This window comes from Penicillium maclennaniae (genome assembly GCF_028827695.1).
Source record: "Penicillium maclennaniae strain IBT 15551 chromosome Unknown utg000007l:1.0-4884863.0:1.0-4888362.0, whole genome shotgun sequence".
NCBI lineage: Eukaryota > Fungi > Ascomycota > Eurotiomycetes > Eurotiales > Aspergillaceae > Penicillium > Penicillium maclennaniae.
The window spans coordinates 2,330,205-2,357,648 of record NW_026623219.1 but is presented as its reverse complement, the minus strand read 5'-3'; the positions used below and the strand labels follow the sequence as shown (position 1 = coordinate 2,357,648).

Genomic DNA, 27,444 nt, shown 5'->3' with positions numbered 1-27,444 from the left:
TATCCTTAGCCGCCTGGCCTCTTTTTCTTTTTTTTTATCTTCTCTGACTTTGAAAGATTTTTCTTTCCATAATATCCTCGAGTTGACCTCGTTTGTTTTGTTCACTTCTTTTCTCTAATTTGGCTGGGACGTTCAAGCTTTCTGCTGGTCGGTTGCTTCCTTCCCATCCATTTAATTCACGCTGCTTCCAAGTTTACTTTCCATCTTATCCGCTTTTTGGCTATATCTCTTTGTGAAAAGCTAGAGACTACTAGCAGTCATGATGGGGAATCTCAAGGAATCTCTGGCTGGTCCAGGATATGTGATTCTCAACGCCATCCGCGCCCTCAACATCGTCGTCTTTCTCGACATGATCGCCGCCTGCATTGTGATGCTAGTCAAAATCAACATGCAGAATGGATTCTTCTTTTTTCAAGCTGTTACTCATGCTGTGGTTGCGCTTATTAGCAGTGGGTGCTGTCTTGACAGGACTCTGGGGCGAGAGCTGACAGCATATAGTCTTCCTCATCATTTCCGAGTTGCCCATCCTCCAGGGCTATTTCAACCGCAACTGGCCCTTGTTCGGCGAAGATTCGGGCTTCTTCGCACTTGCCGATATCATGATGATCTTGGGGGTAGCCATGCTGGGTAACCTGAATATTGAGGTAATGACACAGAAGCATCTGGGACTGGCGTTCTGGCGTATCATTATCTCGGCGGGTATCCTTGCCATGGTCATGAGCGTGATCAACATGTTGTCGGTAAGTCGTTCATCCTCCGGCAAGTCGATAGAGACTGATCCAGTATTCAGACATTCATCTTTACCGACCGCAGCCAGGGCGTCAGCGCTCGCCAAGTCCGAGCATATGGTGCCGTGGCTCCGCAGAAGGTTCTCAGTCGATCCATCAGCCGGACCAGCAGCAGTCGTCGGTCATTCCAGCTCAGCATGAAGCGTGAAGAGGGCCTCCCAAGCTATTCACCGCAGCCCGCTTTCAAACGCATGACCAACCGGTTGTCGCGTTTCCCTCTGAAAATCTCGAGTCCGCTCAGGAGCAACAACACCACTGACAACAACCATCTGATGCCGGGTCACCCGGCAAATGACGACGCTTCGTCAAGGTATTCTCGAGACACTGCTGGGGTGACAATTCCTGATTTGACGCACCACCCGGCAATGTACGGCAATCAGGTTTAGTTCGCGGGTAGGAGATGGTTCAGGCGTTGGCATTTCGTTAGGAGCTTTGGCACATGGTATTTTTGGGGCTGAGGTCCCTCGAGCGATATGGATGGATCGCTTGCATCTGTTTTACAGTCTCTGTCGTATTAATTAGCAGGCGCCAGTTTCGTTTTCAATGAGATCCATGTTCATGATCAAACTAGCATGGCATACGTCAAGTAGCAAAGACCAGGGTACATTGTCTAATTCGAAGATGAGATATTTGGTTTCTAGAGAGGTCAATATGGATGAGTAAGGGCTTGGTAAATATCGACGTTAGGCTGGAAGTACAGCCAGTCCAAGAACATAAAATGACTGATTCTAGACATGCGGCCGTAACTGATCACACCAGAGGCAGTCAAAGTCATCTAGAAGCACATTATGGGAGAATGAAAACCATGAGCTCTCAAAAAAGGACAGAAATGCCTGGGAACCTGTCAAGAAAAGAGGTAAACAATGGCATCTCCGGAGGGCGGTTACAATATCGCCGCCGAGTCTCCGCGCACCGCTTTTGGCCCCGGCGCGTTGATGATACGTGTTGACGACCTCCAATTCCTTCCCCTCCACTCCGTGATTTCACGTTCGATCTGGCCGATTTTGATGAGGTAGGAATAGCCCTCTGCTAGCTGCAGATATGGCTGGACTTGAAATTTCTTGGGGAACGTAAGTGAATCTTCGCATTCTGTGCATCGCACCCTAACCGCCAGCAGCGTCAAGTCGCTCCTCATTTTCTTCGGCCCCATTCTTCTCCCTCGCCTGATCAATGCCTACCGCGGCCTTCGAGTGTCCATCGCGAGTCGCCCACCTGCGTGTGCCCTCTCTGCCGCTGCCAGTCGATCCCTGAATATTTTGTTCGCAAGCATCGTGTTCTTCCTCGTCCTCAGCCTACCTTTCAACCCCCCATGCCCCCGGACCCAACATTTTCAACTTGACCCGATCGCGCATTAATACACCAACCGATGTGATCTTCCACCGGCTCACAAGGCTCCGGCCCGATGGGATCTTGTCCGACGCCGACAACTTGCTCCGCGAGAAGCTCACCTCCATTGGTGCACGCAAAGTGTACCTTACATTTGGACCCGACGCCTTGATCTCGTGCCAATTCTGCTCTCTTGATAATCTCAACTCATATTTGATCTATTACCTGCCTTTCCACGTGCTGCTGCCTCATTTGGTGCATCTACTGATCCTGGGGGTGGCTACCTCCGCGCCTATTGCGGGCCGGGAAGCTGCCCGCTGGCGGACCAAGTTCACCATAGCCGGCCTGGCGCTGGCTGCTCTTGATCTTTGGATTGTGGCTACGTATGATGCGCTTCAGTCGGCATCCCCCGCTGTGCGGGCTGGCCAGCGACCCCCCTCTGGCCTCTACTATCTTATAACCTTGTTGCGGCCGCTGACATTCGTGCTCTGCGATGTATCATGCGCGCTCATTATTTACCTCTCGGCTACAAACCGATTTTTCTTCAAGCCACCGTCTCCCGTAGACCAGCTTGACAATGCGGTCTCTGCCGCCCTCACGCAGATCACGAGCGCCAACACCAAACTTCACGCCTCGAGTGTGGCTCGCAATGCTGTCGTCCGAGACAGATCTCTGAAGGCTCGCGACGATGCATACTGGCAGACCGTGGCTGCGGCAGAGAACCCGAACCGAAGCGCACTCGCCGAACCCGGAAAGGAGAATTTGACAGTGATTAATAATATCTGGGACGAAGAAGAAGTAGCCCGAGCTGTGTCGCGGGCGATGGCAGGCCAGGGTGGTGTTGATTTGGCGCAGTTGGGAATGAATGCCAATGAGTTTGTGCGCGGGGTGACGGAAGGTTTGGAGTGACGCATTTGTATAGATGTCAACAACCAACCGAATGTATAGCAATAGTACACGAGCCTCCTTGGGGCCTAGCTTGGACCCTGTAAATTCTAGCCCTTCCACACATTCTAGATAATTTCAGCTTGCCACAGTCATGAGGCGGTGTGGGAGTGTCGATCATCCTGGGTTAAACGACTTTGAAACGAGAAACGAGCTCACCGGTTCCACCCCCTCACTCGCTTCGCTGCACTTGGGATTCGCTACCACATTTTTTCGGGCAATACCTTGTTGGGAAGACTTTGGTCTTCTGTTAAAGCATTGAGAAGAGGAGGGATTAAGCACTCAAGCTATTGACAAGGTGTCCGCGCGGCGGCTCCGCTCATGAGGTTTCTAGACCCATCCCGCTCCTTAGGTTAATTAGTGCCGAGACTCAACCCTCGCCATTTCTTCCTCGGCGATCCTCTCCGCTCCGCCTTCCTCCCCTCAACTTGAAGTCCTTTCTCTTTCGCCAACTATCTCGCCATGGCTAAAGAGACTGCGTCCGTGCAGTCGCCGGAGCTTTATGTTCCCAGCACACGGCCGGCCAAGCAGACCACGTTCCGCGAATGGGTGCTCGTCAACCAGATCGGTAAGCTATCAACCAACACCAGGCTGTCATCTACCCAGGGTATCACGGCGCTCAAGGCACTCTTACCCGCGCAGCGCCTCCCAGGTGGTTCCGGCAGCCAAAGCTACTTTCACTCCGCTAATTTATGACCCTGCGCCGCAGGAATCTCGCTGACCATTCTGGCCATGTTACTGGCTCTTCACAACCTCTACCCCCTCCTCCGTCCCCATACGCAACCTTTCTTCGAACTTTCCTATTACGACGCTGCCACGAACTCATATGTCCAGGGCTGGAATGATGTCTACTTTGTTGTCAGCGCCGTCCTGGCCCTGATCGCGATTCGCGCAATTGCAATTGAATGGATTCTCCAGCCATTGGCTCGCCGGGCTGGCCTCAAGCGAAAGGGCGCGGTCCGCCTTGCAGAGCAGGGCTCGCAAGCTCTTTACTATGGATTCATCTGGGGTGTGGGATTGGTACGTGCTTGCCGCGGAACAGTATGAGGAATGGGCGCTGCTGACTTGCTCCGTGCGCTATATAGTACTTGTGGAAGAACTCTCAGTACTGGTTCGATTTGGACGCCATCTGGGACCAGTGGCCTGCTCGCCCGCTTTCTGGCCTTATGAAGTGGTATCTTCTCGTGGAACTTTCATTCCTCATTCAGCAGATCTTCGTCATCCACGCGGAGGAGCGGAGGAAGGACCACTACCAGATGCTGTCTCACCACTTTATCACCTGCACTCTTCTGAGCTCCGCTTATATCTACGGATTCTACAATGTATCCAACGTGGTCCTGTGTTTGATGGACATTGTCGACTTCTTACTTCCTGTATGTTTGTCTCTTCACGTCTAAACGGGATGAGAGGGCTTACCATGCTAAACTTTTTTTGACAGTCAGCCAAGATTCTCAAGTACTTGAAGTTCCAGAACGCCTGCAACGTTGCCTTTGGTATTTTCATGTCGACCTGGTTCGTCACACGGCATATCCTCTATAACGTACTCACCTGGTCCATCCACAAGAATATTCCCGCCAAAACGCCTTACGGCTGTTACACTGACGGCAAGATGACCAGCACCAATGGCTACCCCAATGCGCTTGCATATATGTTTGCGCCATTCCAAAGCCTTGAGAACCCAATCTGCATGAACGCTACCATCAAGTGGATCTTCTTGGCCTTCCTGATGTCGCTGCAGGTGCTCTCTATCGTCTGGTTCACCATGATTGTCCGCGTCGCATACGGGGTGATCTGCACCGGCGCGGCCGATGACTCCCGCAGCGACGAGGAGGACGAAGTCGAAATCAACGACGAAGAAGCAACTAACGGTTCCGTACGGCTGGCCGCTAAGGAAAGCGTTAGTGCTACCCCCACTGTGAACGATGCCGCCCCTAGCCTGGGCCGCCGCCGGTCCAATGGAGCCGGTTCTATGCGTGCCCGGGGCCGCGGTCGTGTTCCTTTCGACCAGAGTGACCGCAAGGCTCTTTTGGGCCGTATTGGTTGTGACAAGCCTACCTAGATGGCGGGCTTTGTTTCGACTCCGTTTTCCTTTTTATTCACGAATCCACTTCATGACCCGTATCCACTGGCATGCCGTGACGTCTTTTTGTTCTATGTTTTCCCCGCCTGCTCTTCGGGCAATGTCTTCACATCCTCCCCCTTTAGCGGCTGCTAGTTAGGTTAGGGTGACCTGCGACTGATGAAAAATGAAGTGCTTGACTCAGATCTGTCTGACTTTCGTCCTCGTGCCCTTGTGTCTCGCTTCCAGGTCCTATATCCATGCGTTTCCTGGGTTTTATCTTTTGCTTTTTGTTCTTTTCTTGTGTCATGGATGTCTCTTGACCTGAGTTGGACGCTCGGGTTGTGCTTTCTGCTGCTTTCATCCATATTCTCAGCGTGATTAGAGACTCAGACCATAATACCCAATGGATGCCTTCCAAATTGTCTACTTAAGCCCTGTGCATTATATGCTCTTAGACATGATGTCGGATTGCTGCCGCTTTTATGAGAGCGATTCTATAGAATATAAGATAGGTTCTCATTTCTATCTCCAATTTTGCTATCTCTATTACTGTTGGAGTCAGGTGAGCCCAGTAGATATAGGAACCCCACCTTGTCTTTCCCTTCAGCCTGTGCCTGTCTGCTTCACAGGCTTGACTCATAGTCAGGCTGACCATGTATGGTCTACCATCTGAGACAGTGTAGGATCAGTTGGGTTTTCCAGCAGCACCGGCTCACTAGCCGAGCTTCTGCGGACTGCATCGAACATCTTCCTCGAACCCGCAACTAAGGGATGGACGGTTATCGATGATGGCCTTGAAAAAATGCATCTCAATCCCTTGATTTGATTCTTGTTTGACATCTGGCGCCCCACTATACACTGCCCCCATTCGGCCACCCATCGGGCACCTCGAGACCTCGACGTCATGGAGTGACTCGGAAAGCCCTGCAGCGACTAGTCGGAATTCCGCGACAATGCTATGAGGAGATTAACCGTTCTTTAGGCCTCCAGAGCTGCATAGCGCCCAAACATAAGGCAATCATTTCCCAGATGGGGAAAAGGATATTTAAAGAACTATGTTCTCACAATGCAACATCGCTTACCTACATAGCTTTAAACTTGTCGATCTTACAGCACGTAGGGAGGAGGGATGAGGTGGAATGCCTAACACTGTGAGCCACCTCAATCGAGCTCTCGGAGATTGATAAATAGCGAAGTGACTCTCCAACGGACAAACATGTTTTCTCACTCTCTAGTATTGAAGCCATGGTCAAGCTTAGCAAGGTCACCACACGCGCTCTTGTCTCACTGGCAGCACTATATGCAGAGTCTACGGTAGCAACCTCTGATTCACTCTGGCATCCTCAGTATACCAATGAGGACGCTGCATATGCACGTGTAATCCAACTCGAGCATGCAGGCGATGCAAATGGCAAACTGCTCGCCACCTGGGAACACTGGTACTCCAACGGGACAGCGAGTAACTTCATTATCCAAGAGAGCAACGACTTAGGTACAACATGGGACACATTAACGACTGTATCCGCCCCCGATGGCGTTCCGAATACCTTCTTCTATCAGCCGTTTTTCTTCGAATTCCCTCAGCAACTGGGCAATTATCCCGAGGGTACTCTCCTCTTGGTGGGAAATTTGCACGATCAAAATGTTACCGATTTTTTTTCATGGCGGTCGACAGATTATGGAAAGTCTTGGGACCCTATAGGCGTATGGCAAACTGGCTATGCCCAGCCTTACGGGGCCAATGTTTCTGGCGGTATTTGGGAGCCATTCTTGTTCCTGGATAACCAGGACCGCCTTGTTGCAGTCTTCTCGGATGAGCGAGATTATGAGAATCACTCTCAGATGCTTGTCCATGTCGTCTCGGAAGACGGGGGTGACACCTGGGGGGATGTCGTCCAGGACGTTGTTGGAGATGAACAGACATCCCGACCTGGAATGGCTACAGTCGCCAAGATGGACAATGGCGAGTATTTTATGAGCTACGAGTGGTGTGATTCAAGATACTACCCAGGTCATCCTTGCTCTGTCAATGGAAAAACCTCCACAGATGGTGTCTCCTGGAACCCTAGCAACAACGGATCCTTTGTATCTACGCCGGACAGTGTTCAATCATCAGGGAGTCCGTACTCGATCTGGGATCCTGTTGGAAAGCAGTTGATCGTCTCTAGTCGGGCACAGCGATGGTTTGATGTATTTGCCCCCGCGACTGACCCACCTTTCACTTCCGAGAATCAGCATGTTGTCCATATCAATAACAATTACGGGAAGGGAGATTGGTGGTGGGCTTCAGCCCCTTGGTATGTCCCGGGTGGTGGGAGTTGCGGGACAAACTACAGTCCTAACTTGCTACCATTGTCAAATGGAAGCATTTTGTATTCGAACGAACACACAAGCCCAGGGTGAACAATGTGAGGAGAGCACCGGTGCAGCACCAATTGGAATATTACCATATAACTCCAATTTCTCAGCCGCCGGCAACGCTGGATGGATTGAATTCGACGCTCTGTGGTCCATCTCCGGGGATCAGTATGAGTTTGCACCCGTTACTGATCCAGCAACTATCGTTCTTACTGGGTCGTCTGGATGGAAAGATTATGAAATCAGTGCAGATGTTCTTGTCACGAGCACATCCGGTGTCGTGGGGGTTCTAGTCAGGGCATCTAACTCAAACACTGCTCCCAATAAACTGAGTAGGTATACAGCTGCCATTGACAGTAACCGTGGCGACCTTACTCTGTATCAAGTGGGTGACACAGCAACGACTACACTGCACTCGGAGCCTGTCTCTGGAGGTGTCAAAGCCAACCAACAATATCACCTATCTCTTTCCGTGAATGCCACTACCCTCGTGGCTATTCTGACTGACAGCGGAGGTGCTCAGACTACCTTTACTGTCACAAATGATGGTTTGCTACGTGGCGCCGCAGGTCTGTACGGAAGCTATGGCAGTGGCAGTTTCAGTAATGTACAGATCACAAGTTTGTCGTAGGAATTTGAATCGGGCATATAGTTATTGAATAATATGGTTCTCTTAAGGCTGGCATGTGGAAAAGCTACAATAGTCGGGGAACACATAGTCATGGTCAAAGAAAACCGATAGGGTCGCCTTTCTATTCCTTGTCGCTGCCCTTTTCTACTATGGAAAGACACCCCGCTGTGGTCCAATGAGATGAGGTACCATAATTTCTAGAATTAAATCCCCAAGCTCATGAATACTATCAGAGTACCTGTGAGCTTGTTTTCAAAAAGATTCTACAGAAAAAAAAACTCAGATTGCGCATCTTTCAACCCGGAAATGTCCATTCGCTCAGCACGAATTCGGCTTGCAAATCCCCACATCTTCCCCACTTCACCCGCCACAGTTCAAAGCCAGGATTCTTCGATGTACGCGTTTCAGTATGAGCTCATTGGCAAATCGGCAAGCAGAGGAATCCGCAGCGTCAAGAAGGTTTGTTTGTCGACAGTGTGATAAGCGATATACCAAGTTGGAACATCTTCACGTACGTTTTGCCTTGAAGCGTTCTGTTGAAAGCCCACTAATAACACCCAGAGACATCAAAGAACCCGTACGCCTCATGATAGTATATTGCATTCCTCTCCATACTAATCTAGCAATAGACACTAATTTGAAGCCATTCAAATGCAATCATTGTGGCAGATGTTTCGGGCGCCAGGATGTGCTGGGAAGACACAGGAGACTTCATGAAAATGAAACCCAAGACCGGTCCACTACACTGGAGAATAGCCGGCCTTATCGTGATCAATGTCAAGATCTAGCACCAGACAGTTCTTCTGCTGGAGTACCCGCCTTACCTCAGAGCAATTCCTTTGGACAGCCTACCTTCGCCAAGCCTCCCAATTTCTTCGAATCCGACAACCTACTTGAATGGCTTATGTCCGATATCAATGGAGCTTCTATTGTTCCACTCCCACTAGTCGATATCCCTGGAAGTTCAAATACAACGGACAATCTGCAATTTCCTGTCTCTAGAGGCCTTGAAACACGAGTTGCACAACGGCTCAGGGCCCTGGAAACATGGCATTGGACCAGATCTACAAATTGATTGACGACTTGTCCAGGAAGCTGAACTCAGATGTTCATCACTCTAGATTCACGTCCGCTTTTTTGGATGCTTCTCTCCAAGAATTTTTCAAAAGAGTATCTCCAAGTTTTCCGGTCATCCATGAGCAAACCTTTTCACTCCAAAGATCTATACCACCATTGCTACTCAATATGGCCGCCTTGGGGACACTTTTTGTTTGCGAACCAGGCGCCGTGGAGAAAGGCGAAATGCTTTGGAGATTGGGACACACGGCAGTTGCTACATCCTGGCAAACCTTGATTGAGATCAGAGGAATGTGGGATGCTTGCGATGGAATTCAACTCGTCTTGACCGCCCTCCTTGGCCAGACCTACGCATTATTATCAAGCAATGTCGATATCCGAACAACTGCATCGGTTTTTCATGGACTGGGGTTTTATTGGGCAAGAACATCGGGCATGTACACTGTTCCCGATGTTGTGTCTGAAAGGATGCCGAGTCTTGAGTCACCAGATGCGGAAAAAAACGCAGCTTGGCGAAGCTGGGCCGCTACGGAAGTTCAACGTCGAGCAATTTTGGGTCACTATGTTCTTGATGGCTTGATATCACAAGCATCTGGCTCCCCAGCTAGTGCACGGCACCTGATTAATAGTCTCGAGACCACCTATTCGGAGGCTGTCTTCGCTGCGGAAACCGCCGACGAATGGATATCTGAAATGACACGGTCGATGTCAGCCCGAATACCCATATCCAAGGCATTCGCTCGTGTATTCTCCTCTGGGTATACTTCAATGCCATTGCAGCTATCGCAATTCTCAATCTCTGTCATTATTGAGGGACTTCAGGCTCTGATTTCTGATCTTCACGAAGCTCGAGGAGAAGTCTTTGGCGCTATTTCTAAACAACAAATCATCCGAGCCTTGCTCAACATCTTTGAGGGTAACATTGCATTGCTTTCACCATCTCCGAGTATCCACTATCTGCAGATCGTCATCAGGTGGCATTGTGTCTTTATTGAAATGACGGCACCTTCGATCTCAGTCTATCGATGGCTCTGCAATCGATACCAGTTACCTCAGATGCTTGGTGGAATCCACGCCAAAGGCAGTGCTGATCCTCTTGATCTGACCCACTGGACTCGACAAGCAGATTGCTTCCGCGCTGCTCTACATGCAACAGCAATCACCCGTCTCTTGAACGACCTTCCCCTTAGCCAAGCTTACACGATGCATATTCCCACTGCTGTGTTTACATCTGCGATGGTCATGGTTACTATCTGTCTGTTAAGTCAAAGCGTGATCAGAATCCCTGCACAATACAACTGGGTAGATGTTTGGTCTCGTCGGCTGACTGAAAATGGGGATCAAGATTCTTCATTCCAGAATGCAAGCAGGGAAGATCTTTTACAAGAGCTGACCCAAGATGGAAGTCATACTGTGGTATCTATCAATCTGTTGGAAGAGATCAATTCTCTGCAAATCATTCTGAGAACGGTTGCATCGAAATGGGGCATCTCAGCTCAGATGGAGGACATCATAGGACGTCTAGCAACACTCGCCCGTGAGCGTCAAGATCCAGCGACGTGAGTAGTTGGCACTACGGAAGAGGTAGCCATAGGTTACTGCTAAAACGAACTTGATTTCCCGAAATCTACATTTAAGATAAAGCTCCCTAGACCCAATCACACTTTCTCTCCTGAGTCCTTTGAGTACTTTGCATATAAGTCCGGCAGAACTGTAGCCAAGATAGCCATCTCTTCAGTAGCATGCTTCATCAAACCCATTGCAAACTTCTCCGGCACATTGGCCTTCCTAATTTCTGGGTCTGTAACTCCATCGACATCCCCCAGCCAAAAGCGAGAGCGCATTCGTACACCATCAGGTTCATCCTTGATCAAGTGGATCAAGTGCCCAACATAAACTACATTGCCCATCTCGTCATCCCACATGCCACATCGCCCACACACTGCCGTGGAGTACCCGGCCTCTTTGAAAGCGTCTTTCCAATGAGAACCAAAGTATTCGCCTGGATCTTTGAATGAAATTTTCAGCTTCTGTAGCTCATCCCCGATATATTCATGAACGAGATGGTGACCACCAATGTATGTGCTGTTGTTCTCGCGGGGTCCCTCCCAGTCAGAGAATACATGGTCGCGTGGATGCCAGATCTTGTACTGCTCTGTGTTGTGGATCCAGCCAAACCACCAGTCTATCATTGCACCGGTGCTGCCTTTCATGTAGGTCGATGCGGCAATATGGCACATGCCATCTTCGGCGTAGGCCACACCAGCTTCCATGGGGAGGTAGGGATTGGCGAGAAGAAGTCCGGCGTCTTTCAGGGCAAGGCCGGCTAGAGGGAATGAAGTCATGCTGAAATAGATGTATCGTATCTTATAATTGGGATGCAAAAGGCTATAAAGATGCACTAGGTGTAGGGTATTGATGCAAGTATTTAATGCCTTGAGATCGGCTTCTTGACCTTCAATGCGGGGAAGTGGGAAAGTGGGAATATGGGAATATGGGGAAATGGGAAAGCGCTGAGTCCCAGCCGAAAATGGGTCAGAACTGACGCATCATTCGAATTTTCTGAGGGGCCCACATCATAAAAGAATGATGGTTGAATCAATATCCAAGCAGTAAGATTCTACTTATCGAACAGGGGACTTCGTAAGGGTCCCGTCTGCCCATTTTTCCGCGAACAGGTCCACGGCAGGTGGTAGCACTATAGGGAAGGAGAAGACATAGATTTAGCTTAGAAGAGGGAGTGTGTCTATTTTGCCTTCTTACTGAGGAGAAATTACTTATACACACCAAAATGCTGAAGCATGCAATACACCACCAACCTATGTATTCAACAATTCCCCATCACAATATCTAGCTCATTACCATGGACTTTGGGTAGTCTGAATCCCAATGCTCTATACATAACTTCCTACCACCCAAAGTGTCCTACCAAACACTTCAAGAGCTGCGTGGGTCCGCTGTTACTTGGAAGACACGCCAAGATATGCTGATCTGGACGGACGAGAATGGCCTGTTTCCTCAATTCCATCAACTCGGCCCACTTCTGCGCTTCCGGTCCAGCCTGAAGGACAAAATCGGCTCCATGAATAATAAGCTTCATAGGTAAGATACTTGCAACTTCCCGAGGTAGCTCTTTGATGATACCCTCAATGACCCATTTGAAATGAGAAGCATTAGTCGTGTCAACAAGAAGAGTCAAAGTGTCCAGACCGCATAGATCCAATGTGGAAAATTGCTTCTCAGAGAGCTCATTTTCCGATAGCTCATGCACGTAGGAGTTATCGACGGCAGGTAAATGCTTTACCTCGGAACAAAACTTGATCCAAGTATGAGGAAGCCGGGCTCCAGGGACACAAGAAGCTTGATAACGAGACACGTTCGTGGGAATTTCGTTGTCGCCGTAGACATATCCGATGTGTAGACCGAGATTGTCGAAATGCTCGCGCTGGTCTTCAATACCTTTGTTAATTTCAACCATTGCATCAGCATCTTGAATATTGTGGTACAGGTTCTGTCTGCAGACTTCGACATCTAGATCTGTCATGCCAAGGACTTTCAACAAGCCAAAGATCTGCTTTCCGTTCTTTACACTTTGGTTGGAGTTCACAAGTGCGACTTGACGGCGTTCGGACTGATAAGTGTCCAGTAGTCTTTCGCCGCCCCATCCTTGATGAACCGCGGTGAGCTTATATGCAAGATTGTGAACGTCGCCAAGTCCCGAGTTCAGGCCAAGGCCGCCAGTGGGTGGGAAAGAGTGCGCGGCATCACCAGCCCTAGTTATACAGGATCAGAAGACGGATTTCAAGGCTCCATTCGGGGGTTCCACTTACAGAAAGACCCGGTTAACTCGATAGGATTGGGCCACCTTTCGACTTAAGATCCATGGTCGATAGCTGAGCACATCGTAAGAAGTCTTCATCCCGAGAGCCGCATCTATAACGCAACGACAGTGCTCCTCGGTCCATGAGTCCACTGGGTGCTTCTTGGACTGCCATAAATACGGTCAGTGATCTTCTTCAATTGAAAATGTGTGAAGTCTCACGTCAAAGTTGCAAATCAAGACCTGGTTTCCAGACAAATCATAACCGATAATGAACCCAGACACCAAGGGATCCATAACCCAATGCAACATGCCGACCCGATCTCCGATCACAGGCTTCAGGTCAGCGTTAAAGTGAATCGTCATCATGGTTTCACCTAATATAACACGTTAGTTCCTTTTATAATTATTTCACACAGTGCTCACAAGGTTCTTCTCCCTCACAAGTGACCCCGAGGAATTTTCGAACAGCACTTTTGGCCCCATCACAAGCGACCACATGGCGAGATCTGATCTTGTACTCTCTTTGAGCCCCGCGGTCCTCAACAGTCGTTACAACAAAGCCGCCACCCTTGAATATGGAGTTAGCATGCCCCGTTCGCTTTACGAATCTGGTAGCTTGCCTGCTCCAAGCTCGTGAATGAGTGATTCTTGCGTATCTCGACAAGATCGCTCTTAGCCAACTTTTCAGCAACGAATGCTTCGAAAGCCGGCTGAGGAATATTGTGAATCATCTTTTCATAGTCAGTATAGCCATCTTCAAGAGATGCCATATGTCTTACTGTGGGAGTGTCATTCAACACCTCCTTATCCATTCGCTCATAGGGTAGACGGCCGACCTGTTTCCCAGCAAGACTGGTCACGAAGTTCACCCAATAGGCATCGCTGCGAGGACTCCCGATCTTGCGAATCTCATTCACGTCAAGATCGGCCTGTCGGCATATTTCAAGAGACCTGGGAGAAAGCGCATGTGCTTTGGGGGCCGCCAGTCTTGAAGGATAGCGCTCGATGATCAGAGATCGGACTATGAGATGTGAGCTGCTGTTTATACTTGGTTTTGATTAGACTCCTACTGTACCATTTAACTGTGCAAGTAAATGGGCAAGGAGGAGACCGGAAGGTCCACCTCCTACAATAAGAATGGGGATCTCCTCGTGAGAAACAGGGCTGCTAAAGTGCGGGGACATCTTGTCAAATAGAAGAGGGAATTTAGATTATGAGAACGCGGATATGGGTATAAGGCACTTTTGTAAAGCAATTCCTCCTCAAATGGTCTGTAGCCCGGCTGTCCACCTTTTATTGCCCAGGCCTTTGAGGGGTCTGGCAAGGGTGTCCCACTTTGGAAGTGGGGAAGTGGGAAACGTCTTGTCCGAGTCTATGCCGGAACTCGATATCGACTGCTTGCAAGCCTATATACTTCGATCCTCTTCGCTTGGTATCATTCGTTGACATTGGTCAGCTATTTTTGTCAAGAGAGTCACGGCGCTCTCGTAGTTTGTGTGTTCACACCAGTTTCGATGGGTCCGCGATGTCGAGTTTGAACCGTTTCGCACCACCTTTCTGCCAAACGGATGGTTAAACCCCCGAATGCGATCACGAGGGCATATTGCGTTCCTCGGACGCTTCAGGTGTGTTACAGGCGCTGAGTACAGCACCCGTGCCGTCTTGAGACCCAGTGCGTGAGCCAGGTGACCGATGAAAAGACGGTTTGCCTTGTTCCCTGCCCTGCAAAAGATGTCCCTCGAATACTCCAGAAAGCCTCGAGTGGCATTCATGTATCAATTACTTCATAACTGTCCATATGCAATCTTCACCCGCCTGTGTCTCGTAACTTGGCTAATGCAGCCATGACGCCCTCGCTCATCCCTTCCTCCGGTGTTGCCTCAGTCTTGGAATCTTTAAGAGCAGAGGCTTCGGCTGTCCGGCGGCTTTCCTCCAGTACGGCACGTAGCATTGCTTCGTCTTCGTCTATTTCTGCAATTTGTGGTTGTCGAGGCACAGGCGTTCTGCTTTGACTTGCGGAGCTCGCTGCCGTAGCTTTCTTTGTGGTTTCCACCCTGAATTCCTCTCTGACAGCACTGCACCACTGCTGGACCTTCTTTTCACCCCAACCAGGTACCGCGCTGAGAACCTCTGGTTGCGCGTTCACTGCATTCTGCAAGCTTCCAAATGTGGAGATCAAGCTGGCGGCATCTGACTTGTTGATAGTCCTAGGGGCGGTCACAAATTCCACTAACGATTCTTTGTAAGATTGAGCTTGTTGAGTGCGAATTGCTGTAGGCTGTGCGTATTCCGACGACTTGAAAAGTTCGAGGTAGTGGGCTGCTTCCGGAGCGGACCAGCAAAGAAACAAGGTAAGGTTGTTGATGATTGATGTCTTGGATAGCTCCTTTAAAGGATCTTCATGATTAGGAATGTCGACCATGACCAGCACGATGCGTAATTGGTATTTGCCGGCGAGGAGTCGAACTCGGGAGTAGATGTATTCAGGGTGTAAACGATGGTACTTTAGGGAGAGGAAAAGTGCGCATGTCGTTGTACCGATAACATAGTCGGCTGGGATGTCCGCATATTCCCATGGGAGAAGTTTGATATGATTCAAGATTGGATTGCCCTTCTGTCGCGTGGACACAAGGATCGCTGATGGACCGGGTCGATTTGCAAGGGCCTGGGGTTTCGGTTGTTGTACTTTGGGTGGATTTGACGAAGACCCAGGAGTTGCAGGATTTGATGATTCAGCATTGGCGTTCTCTGGACGAGAGTCAGACTCGCCTACAGATCGATTGTCCATGATGAACGCAGATACGATTGACGATGTTCGAGTGATAAAGCTCGCGCCTTATCAGCCCATCCAAGCCAAGTTTCACCGCCCGGGGTCCGCAACAGCGTTTTTCTGCCGCCAATTTTTTTGCGCCTCTCGACTTTCGTTCGACTTTTGATTATACCAAGTCCAACCTTTGCGAAGATTTTTTCTTACAATGGTTGAGTCAAACAAGAAACGGCGGATCTCTGAAGAAAGTCCCGCTCAAGATACAGACGCCAAAATGGAAGAGATCACCAAGACCAACACTCAAGAGGCTTCGGCCACCAAGACGAAGAGAACGCTCTTTGTTCGATCGCTACCGACCTCCGCTACTACGGAGAGTCTGACCGAGTTCTTCTCTCAGTCCTACGTTATCAAGCACGCCACTGCTGTCATCGACCCTAAGACGAAGTTGTGCAAAGGATACGGTTTCGTTACATTTGCCGATCTTGAGGACGCCGAGAGCGCCCTGAAGGAGCTGAACGGAAAGAAGTTCGAGGGAAAGCAGATTCGCGTCGACTACGCCCAAGCGCGCCAACGTGAAATCGACGAGAAGCTCGGCAAAAGTGTTCCCTCTGCTGCTGGTATCAAGCAGAAGCAGGAACGTGCGGACCAGAACGCCGAGAACCAGCCCCCCAAACTCATTGTTCGCAACTTGCCGTGGAGCATCAAGACTTCCGATGATCTGGCCCTCCTTTTCCGCAGTTATGGAAAGGTTAAGTGGGCTACCCTTCCCAAACGCAACAATACGCTCGCTGGTTTCGGCTTTGTCATTATTCGCGGCAAAAAGAACGCGGAGAAGGCGCTCCGGGAAGTGAACGGAAAAGAGATCGATGGCCGTCAATTGGCTGTCGATTGGGCGGTCGACAAGGAGGTCTGGGAGAAGCAGCAGGAGAAGGAGGAGAAGGAGGACGAGAAGGAAGACAAGGACGTGGACATGGAAGACAAAGAAGATAAGGAGGCTTCTACTGAAGATCCCGACGACATGACCTCATCAGAGGGAGAAGACGATGACGTTGATGATGAGGAATCCGACGAGGATGAGGATATGGATGATCTGGAGGATCTAGACGAGGAAGAGGAGGATGAAGAAGATAAGAGACCGGATGACCGCGATGCATGCACAATCTTCCTTCGCAACCTTCCCTTCACCTGCGATGACGAAGCCCTCTACGAACACTTCAAACAATTCGGGCCATTGCGCTATGCTCGTATTGTCGTGGACCATGAGACTCAACGACCCAGAGGCACTGGATTTGTGTGCTTCTGGAAGCCCGAAGATGCCATCGCCTGTATCCGCGAGGCCCCCAAGACACAAGAAATGCCGATCGGAGACAAGCAGCGCCCCAACCCCATGATGAAGCACTCTGTTCTGCAAAACGAAAACTCCGACCCTAGCGGACGGTACACTCTAGATGGCCGAGTTCTCCAAGTTGCTCGCGCCGTGAACAAGCGTGAGGCTACAAAGCTCGAAGAAGAGGGCGTTTCTCGCCGCCTTGTTCGTGACAAAGATAAGCGTCGTCTCTTCCTGCTCGGCGAGGGTACCATCCCCTCAAACTCTCCGCTGTACAAGAAGCTGTCGCCCTCCGAAATCAAGATGCGCGAGGAGAGCGCCAAGCAGCGTGAGGCCGTCATCAAGAAGAATCCCGCGCTGCACCTGAGTTTGACCCGTCTCGCCGTTCGAAACATCCCTCGTCACATCACCTCTAAGGATCTCAAACAACTTGCTCGTCAGGCCGTCGTTGGCTTCGCAACAGACGTCAAGGCCGAAAAGCGTCAACCTCTGTCCAAGGAAGAGCAACAACGATCCCGAGAGACCATGAAGGAACTCGACTACGAGAGAAAGGCGAACAAGCAAGGTATTGTGCGCCAGGCTAAGATTGTCTACGAGACTCGAGAGGGTACCAAGGTCCCCGAGAAGAGCGGCGGTGGTCGCAGCCGTGGTTACGGCTTCATCGAATATGTTACCCACCGACATGCGCTCATGGGTCTCCGCTGGCTCAACTGTCACCCCGTTGAGATCCCGGCCAACCCCGACAACGAGGAGCGCGACTCAAAGAAGCGCCTGATCGTCGAATTCGCCATTGAGAACGCACAGGTGATCAAGCGTCGTCAAGAATTGCAAGAGAAGGAGAAGGAGAAGCTCAAGGCTCGGGAAGAAAAGAAGGCCAAGGAAGAGGCGGAGGCCCGGGAGGAGGCAGCGGCAAACAAGGGTACAAAGCGAAAGCACTCGCAAACCCGTGATGGCAAGGGTAAGGGCAAGGGCCAGGAGGCCGAGGACGAAGAGGAGGATGAGGAGGAGAACAAGATTGCGAAACGTAACCGCATTATCGCCAAAAAGCGCGCACAACGGAAGGGTCGCAAGGGCCGGTAGCGAGTTGTTTTGTTGTGTATAGAGTGATGGTGATGCCTTATACTCGAGCATTGTCTAGGCAAGTTTTTTCCTGTATCTCATGAGCTGGCTGTCCGATACCACCATTTTGTTTGATTTGAATAAAAGCATTGTGATTCAAAAATTTCGAACTCGTAAATAGATTCCATTCCTCATCGGGTATATTTTGTGCAATTGACCCAGTGTCCCCCCCCCCCAATCCTGTATACTCTTCATCGATGTTTAGGTGTTCTTGGCACCTTCGACCTTGCCAACGATGTTGTAGCGCTTGCTGAAAAAGGTGAACCATTCATCCAATGTGGTCTTTTCCTTGTCGTCAAGATCGTACCAATCGGGCACACAGTCTTCGGGCTTCAGCGACGAGCAAGCGAGAGCGCGAGAGGCGTCCTTGCCGGCGAACACTATGTTTTCAAGTCATGTCAGTGGAAGCTGTGCCGGCATAAGATTCGCATGCAGAAGTATACCGCGATATTGTCCCGACGAGCCGTAGGCAGCATTTCGGGTCACATCGAAGACAGTGCCCTTGATCGCGACCAGGGTCGGACGGCTAGGGTCGGTGCCTGCAAATGCGAATCAGTTCTAGAGGGGTTTCCAGGAATGAGCCGAGGTCGGATTACCGTCGCACTTGGCCAATTCCTCCTGCGAGATGAGATCGTCCTTTGGCGGATCCAGCTGAACCGGCACCTTGGGCGCGAAGCGCTTGCTCTCAGACTCGTTCGCGGTCATTGTTGGTGTGCAGTTGGAGACTTGGAGAATGGAAAGAAACTCTGATCGTGATCGTGATCGTGGGGGCGGGGTTTCGGCTGGTGACGGACTCGGCTCGCTGATTGCTCAGTGTGGAGCATCTCCAATGAAGTCCAACATGACATAAAGGATTCGATTTTGTGAAAGTCCATCAGTACAGGCCTAATAATGGTATCATTATCATTCTGGCTTACTATGGCCTCAAGTTCAGAAGTACAGCCCTCATGACGTCAAATGTATCTGAGTACCCGGCGCGTCAAATGTGTCTGCGTCAGATGACTCTGGACTTTGTGAACCTGTGGCTCAGTCTCGCTCTTTTACTCTCGATCACTCCCTCGTGCTATTTCATTTCAACTCTGAAAGCATGTCTTCTAACGCACAATCAAGTTCGCAGGCCAGCTCGGCCAAACCTCGCCCACAAAGAGCTATGCCGCGAGGCTATATTGATCCCAACCAGGATGTCGTGGAAGATCAAGACTTAATCCATCATCTCTATTTTGAAGACAATGATCCCTTTTTCCCTCCCGCCTGGCTAGGAAAAGACATTTTCTTGCCTGAGCGACGGCCTTCGAATGAGAGTACCTCCAGCACTGGCTCGAAAGATGACAAGTGAGGTACCGATTGAGGTGCTCCACTAGGTGGTGGTATGGAGAGTAATGCTTGATCGTCATGCCGATACGTTGATTCATGTGAATCTAAATCGTCATTTGTTTTGGGACAAAGGTCGTTCTTTGCACCATGTGACAGGATCTAATGGGTGCACACGGATAACGCCAAATTCTTCGCTGGTCGATCATTCTGTCTGGTTTTGATGTTGTTGATGACATTGATGATTTCATGATGTGTTACATAGTCATGCTTCGTTATGACTCCAGAAGCTGGATTCGAAATATTATCTTACCCTAGCAGACATCTAGAAACCTTTATAGTCCCCACCGCCGGTAACTCACTAGAGCAATACTGAACATTTGAGCCGGGCCTACCTGTACCCCTTGCATATCTGACGGGCTCGTCGCATAGCCCAAGCCTGAATGGTAGGGAATTCCTAATCTGCTCCCTGGCTCGTGCTACAGGTACTTATCTCAGGAACCTCCAAATGGCTTGGAGTGAATATCACGCGTGGCTGTTCTGCCAAGCAAGGTAATGTAGCGCCAAGGTGAGAATTTTTTTGGTCGTTCATGTGCCCCCCTGACTCGGCGATGAACGTATATCTTCTATCTCTCTCTCCTACTCAGCAGCAGCAACCCTTGTTTCTCCACCGTGAATGAAACTTTCCGACATGTTACATTCAGATCCAAGGCCGGATATCATCTCACACTCACCAATAGCTGCCACTGTTCGACGCGCCGGTCCTACCCACCATCTGCCTGACGCTGAGTCGAAAAACATGAAGGTCAAAGATCTTGTCGAGACAATCGAACAGACTCCGCGAGAGAGTCATGGTGGCTCAATCGATGATGGATCTATGGAGCCAACTTTCGACCATACCCGCCGCAAATTAAAGCCCCGGCATATCCAACTAATTGGGATCGGTGGAACCATTGGCACGGCACTCTATGTCCAGATCGGTTCTGGCTTGCGTACAAGTGGTCCAGCAAGCTTGTTCCTTGCATTTACTATCTGGTAAGTTCAATGATCTCTAGTCTTGTTGACAAGTGGTCGTCCGTCCTTGGTTTGTCTCGACTATGCACCGGGAACTTCGATTAGCTTTCAAGGCTGGGAAGCAGACTCAGTCTCTTTCTAGACGAGACAATAAGGACGAAGAAAAATACACCTTCCTATGCGAATAGGGAAACAACGTGTTCCTTAACCTCGAGCAAGTCACTAGGGTATGTTAGAGAACTCTAAAGTTCAGCCTTTTCAACGTCAAACAATCAACATCAACCGAGAATCACTATAAGCCACACGTGCCACAGTGAAATTCTAGATAACCCAATTGATGACTCGGACAATCAAGGACCTGGACCAATATTGAGATCTCAGATTGAAAGCTGACACTATCTAGGAGTTTGGTGATTTTGATCATAACAGTCTGTATGTATACTCATCTCCCCTATCTGTCCAGATCCAATACCATTCTGTGCCCATACGTGGATGTTATGATGACTCAACGCGCCTGTCTATCTGTCATCTGCCTTTATGATGTGCTTTCATCTCTCTTGCGGCAGAGAAGTCCCAAACACATTGGATTCAAAGGCTGATACCTATGATGCTATACAGGTTTGGCGGAAATGGTCACTTACCTCCCCATCTCCTCCCCGTTCATTCGATTTGCTGGTCGCTATGTTGATGAAGCTCTCGGCGTCGCCGCCGGCTACAACTTTTTCATCTTCGAGGCCGCTCTAGTACCTTTTGAGATCGTCGCTGTCAGTTTGATTGTCAAGTATTGGACCAGTGCGATACCAGTAGCCGCAATGAACGTGATTATTCTTGTACTCTATGCGTTCGTCATTCTACTTCCGAACAGCACAATGGAGACTTTTACTGACACTCTTGAAGAATACTCAACATCTTCGCCGTAAAGTGGTACGGAGAAGCAGAATTCTGGCTCTCCTTGGGCAAAGTGCTCCTCAGCACTGGCCTGATCTTCTACACATTCATTGTAATGCTAGGAGGAAACCCCCTCAGCGACCGATTCGGCTTCAGGTACTGGAAAGAACCCGGTGCATTTGCAGAATACTACAAGACCGGAGGTACGGGCAAATTCCTCGCCTTTTTATCGGCTCTCATCACAGCCAGCTTCACTATCGCGGGTCCTGATTATGTGTCCATGGCTGCTGGAGAGACTGTCAATCCCCGTGTTGTGTTACCAAAGGCATTCAATGGTGTCTTTTACCGCCTCACAGCATTTTTTGTTCTTGGTATTTTATGTGTGGGCATTCTGGTTCCTTATAATGACAAGGAAATGGCCTCGGCTTTTGACAATGATAAGCCAGGTGCTGCGGCCTCGCCATATGTTATCTCTATGGATCGACTGCATATTCCTCTTCTACCTCATGTCGTCAATGCCGTTGTTCTCACAGCTTCTTTCAGTGCTGGGAATAGCTATGTCTATTGTGCCAGTCGATGCTTGTACGGCCTTGCGCTGGAAAGAAAGGCACCTCGGTTCTTGACCAAGTGCACTCAGCAAGGCGTACCTATCTACTGTGTGGCTGTTGTACTTCTCATTGCCCTACTTAGCTTCTTGCAGGTGTCTAATGGTGCTTCAGTTGTACTCAACTGGTTTGTCAATCTCGTACGTATCTACTCTTATGCCACTGTGACGCCAAACCATTTCTTAAACCAGCTAGGTCACTGCCTCTCAACTCATCAACTTTTCTGTCGTCACATTCACCTACATTCGTTTCAAGAAAGCACTCGATGTCCAGGGGATCTCACGGGATTCTTTACCATACAAGAGTTGGTTTCAGCCCTACATCGCCTATATCGCCTGCGCCTCTACAACGATCATGGCTTTGCTCGGTGGCTACACGGTCTTCTTGCCTGGCAAATGGTCGGTTCCGACCTTTCTCTTCTCATATACCATGATTGGTATTTTTCCCGTTCTTTATCTAGGGTGGAAGCTTTTCCACGGGACGAAGTTCTTGAAGCCCGAAGAGGTTGATTTGCTTAGTGATTTGGCGGAGATTGACGAGTATGAGAGAGACTTTGTGTCATCGCCTCCGAAGTAAGTTGTGATCGTGCTACTGAAGTATTAGCCCAAGGTTTTCAAATGACTGACATCACCTGCAGGAGCGTTCTTCACAGGTATATCAATAAGCTATTCGACTGATTTGATGAATTTGTTGATGAAATTCTGCATCAACCTTTGTTTATGGCAGTTGCTATAGATAGTATCATGTCTGAAATTTATCTATGAGATCACCAGAAAACACTACCAACTCTGCACCGTGGAGAAAGATCATGGATCCAACGAGTCATATTAAACAAACGCTTGTAAACTCCATTCCATGCTATATACAATATCTAGTACACTGTCCTTCCTAGAAGGTAAACCCTACTCTTCGCCCCGCGCAGCCTTCAAAGCGTCCAAGCGCTGCTTGTTCCGCTTACTGATGACGCGAAGAGTGTTCTTGCGCTCAATTTCGGCCATCTGGTCCCAGTTGCTGATTCGCGACAGTGTGCCGTCTACATTGACGACCATGGGGCCCAAGTGGTCAAGCGTAACAGATGAGCCGCCTTCGCTGAGGTCAAGCTTTTGGCCGGAGGAGTCGCTGGGTGGGAGGGCGAGACGCTCCTGAGGTTGTTGTGCTTCTTGTGGCTGGGACTCATTGGGTCCTTTTGACTGAGCAGCGGACTCGGGGGTGGAGTTCGACTCTGAAGCCATTGTGCGGATTTGAGTTTGTGATTCGGTGAACTTATTGAGTGGCGCGCACTGAGGAAACAGGACGGTATGGAGACGAGAGCTTGGTGTCTGGCCAAAATACGCCGGTGTGGTCAGGGTGAAGGCGGTAGGGGCTGCGGCGCGGATCAAAGCTGGATTGAAGCTCAGGTGAAGCAGGGCGGCGCGGAAAGCAGTGCGTGAGAGGAGCATGCTGAGGATAAAGACGTGGTGGAAGTCTGGGGGAGGCAAGTAGTTGAAATAGGCGGTGGAGCGGAGACGTTTCTAGAACTGCCCGAATTACACGGTCACTTTTTCCCAACCCACAAGCTCAAGTTTTCATACAATACACATTACTTCTAAAGGATTCTCTCATTCTACAGATGACATAGTATCTAGTTTTGGCGTCTTCATCGAAACCACCAATTGACCTGTGAACCAGAAGTTAGCAAGCCATTACCTGGCGCTGTCATCATGCAGATGAGCACTTACCGATGCAGTCACGCCCTCTCCTACTCCCTTGATGCTATGCCACCAACCTTTGGGAATGAAAAGGCCATCTGCGGCCCGAAGATGAACTTCGTATCCCACTCCGCCATATGTATCAGCAGACGCTGGGGTACCCCACACCATCTCATCCAGTAAAGCACGCTCCTGTCCTTGCATCATTTCCTCGCCTCGAAAGGCCGCGGCTTCCTTCCCTCCACTTTTGCCCAGTCGCTGCCGAACAGCAGAAAATACAGCCTGTCCCTCCATTGGAGCAAGTAGTCTCACAACCTTACGCCCAGCGAGCTGAACGAAAAGATTCGGATTAGGATCACGGTGTAGAGGAGTATATGTAGGCGGGTGTCCGATCCAGACATTCGTGTCATACACATCACCCTTGCCAGCCTGTGCCACGATATCTGGGATTGGGAAGTCTTGTCGTAGGACTGGAGGTAGATCGAGGAGCTGGCACTGAGCGAGGTACAACCGACTCGATTGTGGTGAGGTAGCTGCCGTGCGCATCCATTCCAGAAACATTGTCAGCGGCGCGTGAAACTGTCGGAAGCTTAAGGCGTCAGTCCCGCCATGAGCATGCGAATCCGGGTCACTTGACCGGTCGGTCGGAGATTGCTCGGTAAGCTCCAGCGGTACAAATGCATCGCCGGCATGCTTCTGTAGGTATTCGATGTTGAGGCGAGTTGTGGATGGGCCTGGAGCGCCAGCTGGGGCTGTGCAGCTCTGAAACCAGTTCTTCAAGGCTGGTAACTCCTTGAATTTCGATCGTGGAAACAGGACGGGCTTCTCGCGAGCATAATAATGGGTGCGAAAGGTATCGATGCTGGCGTCTTCGAGGGTTTCAAGCGAACGGTAGCGATCGACGGACGATGCGGAGAGATTGCGCGTATTACGCTCAATGCGCTCTCGGAACAGGCGGAGAGTTGATCGCGGTAGACCAGTCGAGAGGCTCGCGACTCTCGAGACCCGGCATCCTGAGCACCATTGCTGAAGCTTCATTCAGGCAGATAGAGGGAGGTGCAAACACCGAAAAGATCGCGGAAGCGCAAACACGGGCTGCGGTGACCTCACCACACCCCGGATTCATTGTATATACGAGCCACAGGAGCATAAATCGACGCTTCCCCTCCTGAGAATTTCTCACTTGAAATAACTAAAGTCACTGAATTCGACCATATGGAATCATGCAAACTTTATGGTTCACTCTCTCATTAATGAACCCATTTCACGGTCGGTAACATGAGCGCATAAGCACTGCAGCCCATATCATAAGACAATTTACCGAGGTTGCCAAGCGCCCCCTCATCAACGATTTCGAATTGGCGCATCCTTTGATCTGACTTCCTCCGGCTTTTACGAATCCTATCTCATTTGTCTTTCTTACTTGACCAGACCAGCTGGATATATCTCGCTTGGACTACTGAGAGTTCTCGGGCGACATTCCCTTGTTGTACTAGATCCTTTTTTTGGGTCCAAAGTATCGTCCAGTTGTCAAAACCATCATCCTAGGTGTTCAGCTTACGATAACTGCAGATAATTGTTATCAGACTGAAAAATCAATACTCGCGATGCCCTCGATCGCAAACATCCATAAGCGCCATGCTTATGGCAAGGATGCTCATACCTACTACCCTGTGCTCATTGTTGGTGCTGGAGAGTCAGGCGTGGCTATGGGATGTCGTTTGAAAGAGGTCCTTGGAACGGATCAGTTCCGTATCTTCGAGCGCCAGTCAGGCATCGGAGGTACCTGGTGGATCAACCGGTATCCTGGCGCCGCTTGCGACATGTATGTGTTATTCGCTTGGCTTGTCGCTCAGATCTAACCCAGCCCTCGTTGTAGCCCGGCTATATTTTACTCTTTTTCTTTTGCGCCGAAAAGAAATTGGTCGACACTCCACCCTTCTGGTCCTGAAATCGCACAGTATCTCGCAGATGTCTGCGAGAAGTATCAGATTGTCGATAAAATCCAGTTCAACACCGATGTGAAACAACTCCGGTGGGTCGAAGAGGATGAAGAATGGGAAGTGACACTGTCTCATCTTGTTCCCGGAACGGGTGATCTCTCGAGTTATGATCGTGAACAGCTTGCCATTCAGAAAGGCCCGCATATGGTGTATACCAAAGTGGAAATTGTGCGAGCCAAGATTGTGGTCAGCGGGGTCGGAGGCTTGGTTGAGCCCAAAACTTGGCCAAAAGACATCCCTGGCATTGATGACTTTCAGGGCGAGATCATGCACACGGCTCGTTGGAACAATGACATTGACTTGCAGGACAAAGATGTCATCATCGTAGGCTCAGGTTGCAGTGCTGCCCAGGTGGTCCCTGAGCTAGCCAAACCAGAGGCTAACGTTCGCTCCATCACGCAGCTGATGCGCACTCCGCCGTGGGTTCAACCAGACTTGCTACCACCTCACTTGCTGGTGCTATGGGAGAAGTGGACGCCGAGTTTGATGGCGCACATACCTGGACTAGCACGATTCCTACGCAACGCCCTATTCTGCATGCTTGAAAAGAACTTCTTTGCCATGTTCACGGATGGCGCATATGGTCGTCGACAACGGCCACGGCTTGAGAAGGCCTTTTTGGAGCATATGCGTGTGATGGCGCCTAAGGAATACCACGAGATACTTACCCCTAACTACAGCCTCGGTTGCAAGCGGCGAATCATCGACGGTACCTGGTACCGCAGCTTGAACTCACCCAAAGTCAAGCTCACCACTCAGCCATTGACTCAAGTAAATACTAGGAGTGTGACGCTGGGCCCGGGCTCGCATTACCCTCCCAACCAGAAGGAAGGCTCTGACAAAATTAGAGAGGTCCCAGCGGATGTAATCATATTGGGCAATGGATTTGAAACTAACCAATGGCTCCACCCACTCAAAGTTATTGGAAAGGGTAACAAGAATATGGAGGAACTCTGGACTGAGCGTGGAGGTGCTCAGGCCTACTTGGGTATCGCAGTGGATCAATTCCCGAACTTCTTCATGCTCTTCGGACCGAACACTGCCACTGGCCATACCAGCGTTATATTCGCCACTGAAAATGCAGTCAACTACTCGCTGAAATTTATCAAGCCCATTTTGGAGGGCCAAGTCAGCTCGTACGAGATCAAAGAGGAGGCGGAGCGGGCTTGGACCAAGCAAGTGCAGGACCAACTGCAAAAGACTGTCTTCCGACGTGGGGTGTGCTCCAGCTGGTACATCACCGCGGATGGTTGGAACTCTTCGACTTACCCGTGAGTTTGCAATAAGTGTTGGCTTCGTGCTTACACTAATTGAAAATTTATAGATTCTCTCAGATTGATTATTGGCTGCGGTGCTCATTCCCGGTCTGGCGTCACTGGACTGCAAAGCGAACTCGTAAAGGTGTTATTTTGCAGCGGATATACAAGGCTATACTGCTTTCTGTGCTTGCTAGTGTTGTGACCGGGTTCGTTTGGCTTCGAAAGAGCCCACAGCACCGAAGCCAGATTCTGAATGCGCTGAAGGCTGGCAAAGAATGGATTCTGTCGAAAGCATAAGACTTTCGCCATTTTAAATACTTTTCAATTCAACGGACACTTTTTTTTTCCTTTCTTGAAATACATGATCCCTAGTCTAATTCTCGTAGATATAGTTCACGAATCTCGTGCTGATCATGAAGTCTAGCCGCGCCGGCCAATGAATCTGCAGAATAA

The 27,444-nt window shown here is 49.9% G+C and overlaps 14 protein-coding genes across 14 annotated transcripts; 8 read left to right on the top strand and 6 right to left on the bottom strand.

Annotated features, from left to right (window-relative positions):
* Positions 1-262: 262 nt before the first annotated feature.
* Positions 263-3,023, top strand: N7477_008103 (uncharacterized protein; the record flags this gene model as incomplete). The annotated part of the gene is made up of 5 exons (XM_056969766.1): positions 263-449; positions 499-740; positions 791-1,168; positions 1,906-2,059; positions 2,080-3,023. 5 exons carry the CDS (start codon positions 263-265, stop codon positions 3,021-3,023), a joined length of 1,905 nt encoding a protein of 634 aa, XP_056819798.1.
* Positions 3,024-3,521: 498 nt separating this feature from the next.
* On the top strand, positions 3,522-5,118 carry N7477_008102 (uncharacterized protein; the record flags this gene model as incomplete). The annotated part of the gene is made up of 4 exons (XM_056969765.1): positions 3,522-3,627; positions 3,769-4,079; positions 4,145-4,432; positions 4,498-5,118. 4 exons carry the CDS (start codon positions 3,522-3,524, stop codon positions 5,116-5,118), a joined length of 1,326 nt encoding a protein of 441 aa, XP_056819797.1.
* Positions 5,119-6,366: 1,248 nt separating this feature from the next.
* N7477_008101 (sialidase family protein) lies at positions 6,367-8,110 on the top strand (the record flags this gene model as incomplete). The annotated part of the gene is made up of 2 exons (XM_056969764.1): positions 6,367-7,432; positions 7,488-8,110. The coding sequence occupies 2 exons, from the start codon at positions 6,367-6,369 to the stop codon at positions 8,108-8,110; spliced, it is 1,689 nt and encodes a 562-aa protein (XP_056819796.1).
* A 1,245-nt stretch (positions 8,111-9,355) lies between these two features.
* On the top strand, positions 9,356-10,750 carry N7477_008100 (uncharacterized protein; the record flags this gene model as incomplete). Its single annotated transcript, XM_056969763.1, has 1 exon — positions 9,356-10,750. One exon carries the CDS (start codon positions 9,356-9,358, stop codon positions 10,748-10,750), a length of 1,395 nt encoding a protein of 464 aa, XP_056819795.1.
* Positions 10,751-10,845: 95 nt separating this feature from the next.
* On the bottom strand, positions 10,846-11,532 carry N7477_008099 (uncharacterized protein; the record flags this gene model as incomplete). Its single annotated transcript, XM_056969762.1, has 1 exon — positions 10,846-11,532. The coding sequence occupies one exon, from the start codon at positions 11,530-11,532 to the stop codon at positions 10,846-10,848; it is 687 nt and encodes a 228-aa protein (XP_056819794.1).
* Positions 11,533-12,095: 563 nt separating this feature from the next.
* Positions 12,096-14,194, bottom strand: N7477_008098 (uncharacterized protein; the record flags this gene model as incomplete). Its single annotated transcript, XM_056969761.1, has 7 exons — positions 12,096-12,960; positions 13,018-13,175; positions 13,230-13,384; positions 13,434-13,578; positions 13,631-13,741; positions 13,790-14,031; positions 14,086-14,194. The coding sequence occupies 7 exons, from the start codon at positions 14,192-14,194 to the stop codon at positions 12,096-12,098; spliced, it is 1,785 nt and encodes a 594-aa protein (XP_056819793.1).
* A 623-nt stretch (positions 14,195-14,817) lies between these two features.
* N7477_008097 (DNA repair protein RAD10) lies at positions 14,818-15,798 on the bottom strand (the record flags this gene model as incomplete). Its single annotated transcript, XM_056969760.1, has 1 exon — positions 14,818-15,798. One exon carries the CDS (start codon positions 15,796-15,798, stop codon positions 14,818-14,820), a length of 981 nt encoding a protein of 326 aa, XP_056819792.1.
* Positions 15,799-15,985: 187 nt separating this feature from the next.
* N7477_008096 (mRNA-binding ribosome biosynthesis protein NOP4) lies at positions 15,986-18,184 on the top strand (the record flags this gene model as incomplete). Its single annotated transcript, XM_056969759.1, has 1 exon — positions 15,986-18,184. The coding sequence occupies one exon, from the start codon at positions 15,986-15,988 to the stop codon at positions 18,182-18,184; it is 2,199 nt and encodes a 732-aa protein (XP_056819791.1).
* A 240-nt stretch (positions 18,185-18,424) lies between these two features.
* Positions 18,425-18,928, bottom strand: N7477_008095 (putative progesterone binding protein; the record flags this gene model as incomplete). The annotated part of the gene is made up of 3 exons (XM_056969758.1): positions 18,425-18,603; positions 18,667-18,762; positions 18,820-18,928. 3 exons carry the CDS (start codon positions 18,926-18,928, stop codon positions 18,425-18,427), a joined length of 384 nt encoding a protein of 127 aa, XP_056819790.1.
* A 382-nt stretch (positions 18,929-19,310) lies between these two features.
* Positions 19,311-19,559, top strand: N7477_008094 (uncharacterized protein; the record flags this gene model as incomplete). Its single annotated transcript, XM_056969757.1, has 1 exon — positions 19,311-19,559. One exon carries the CDS (start codon positions 19,311-19,313, stop codon positions 19,557-19,559), a length of 249 nt encoding a protein of 82 aa, XP_056819789.1.
* Positions 19,560-20,225: 666 nt separating this feature from the next.
* N7477_008093 (putative general amino acid permease (Agp2)) lies at positions 20,226-22,718 on the top strand (the record flags this gene model as incomplete). The annotated part of the gene is made up of 6 exons (XM_056969756.1): positions 20,226-20,569; positions 20,952-20,980; positions 21,167-21,389; positions 21,446-22,181; positions 22,237-22,613; positions 22,679-22,718. 6 exons carry the CDS (start codon positions 20,226-20,228, stop codon positions 22,716-22,718), a joined length of 1,749 nt encoding a protein of 582 aa, XP_056819788.1.
* Positions 22,719-22,943: 225 nt separating this feature from the next.
* N7477_008092 (uncharacterized protein) lies at positions 22,944-23,480 on the bottom strand (the record flags this gene model as incomplete). The annotated part of the gene is made up of 1 exon (XM_056969755.1): positions 22,944-23,480. One exon carries the CDS (start codon positions 23,478-23,480, stop codon positions 22,944-22,946), a length of 537 nt encoding a protein of 178 aa, XP_056819787.1.
* A 243-nt stretch (positions 23,481-23,723) lies between these two features.
* On the bottom strand, positions 23,724-24,767 carry N7477_008091 (putative JmjC domain protein; the record flags this gene model as incomplete). Its single annotated transcript, XM_056969754.1, has 1 exon — positions 23,724-24,767. One exon carries the CDS (start codon positions 24,765-24,767, stop codon positions 23,724-23,726), a length of 1,044 nt encoding a protein of 347 aa, XP_056819786.1.
* Positions 24,768-25,336: 569 nt separating this feature from the next.
* On the top strand, positions 25,337-27,288 carry N7477_008090 (flavin-containing monooxygenase; the record flags this gene model as incomplete). The annotated part of the gene is made up of 3 exons (XM_056969753.1): positions 25,337-25,554; positions 25,609-27,003; positions 27,057-27,288. The coding sequence occupies 3 exons, from the start codon at positions 25,337-25,339 to the stop codon at positions 27,286-27,288; spliced, it is 1,845 nt and encodes a 614-aa protein (XP_056819785.1).
* Between the last annotated feature and the right edge of the window lie 156 nt (positions 27,289-27,444).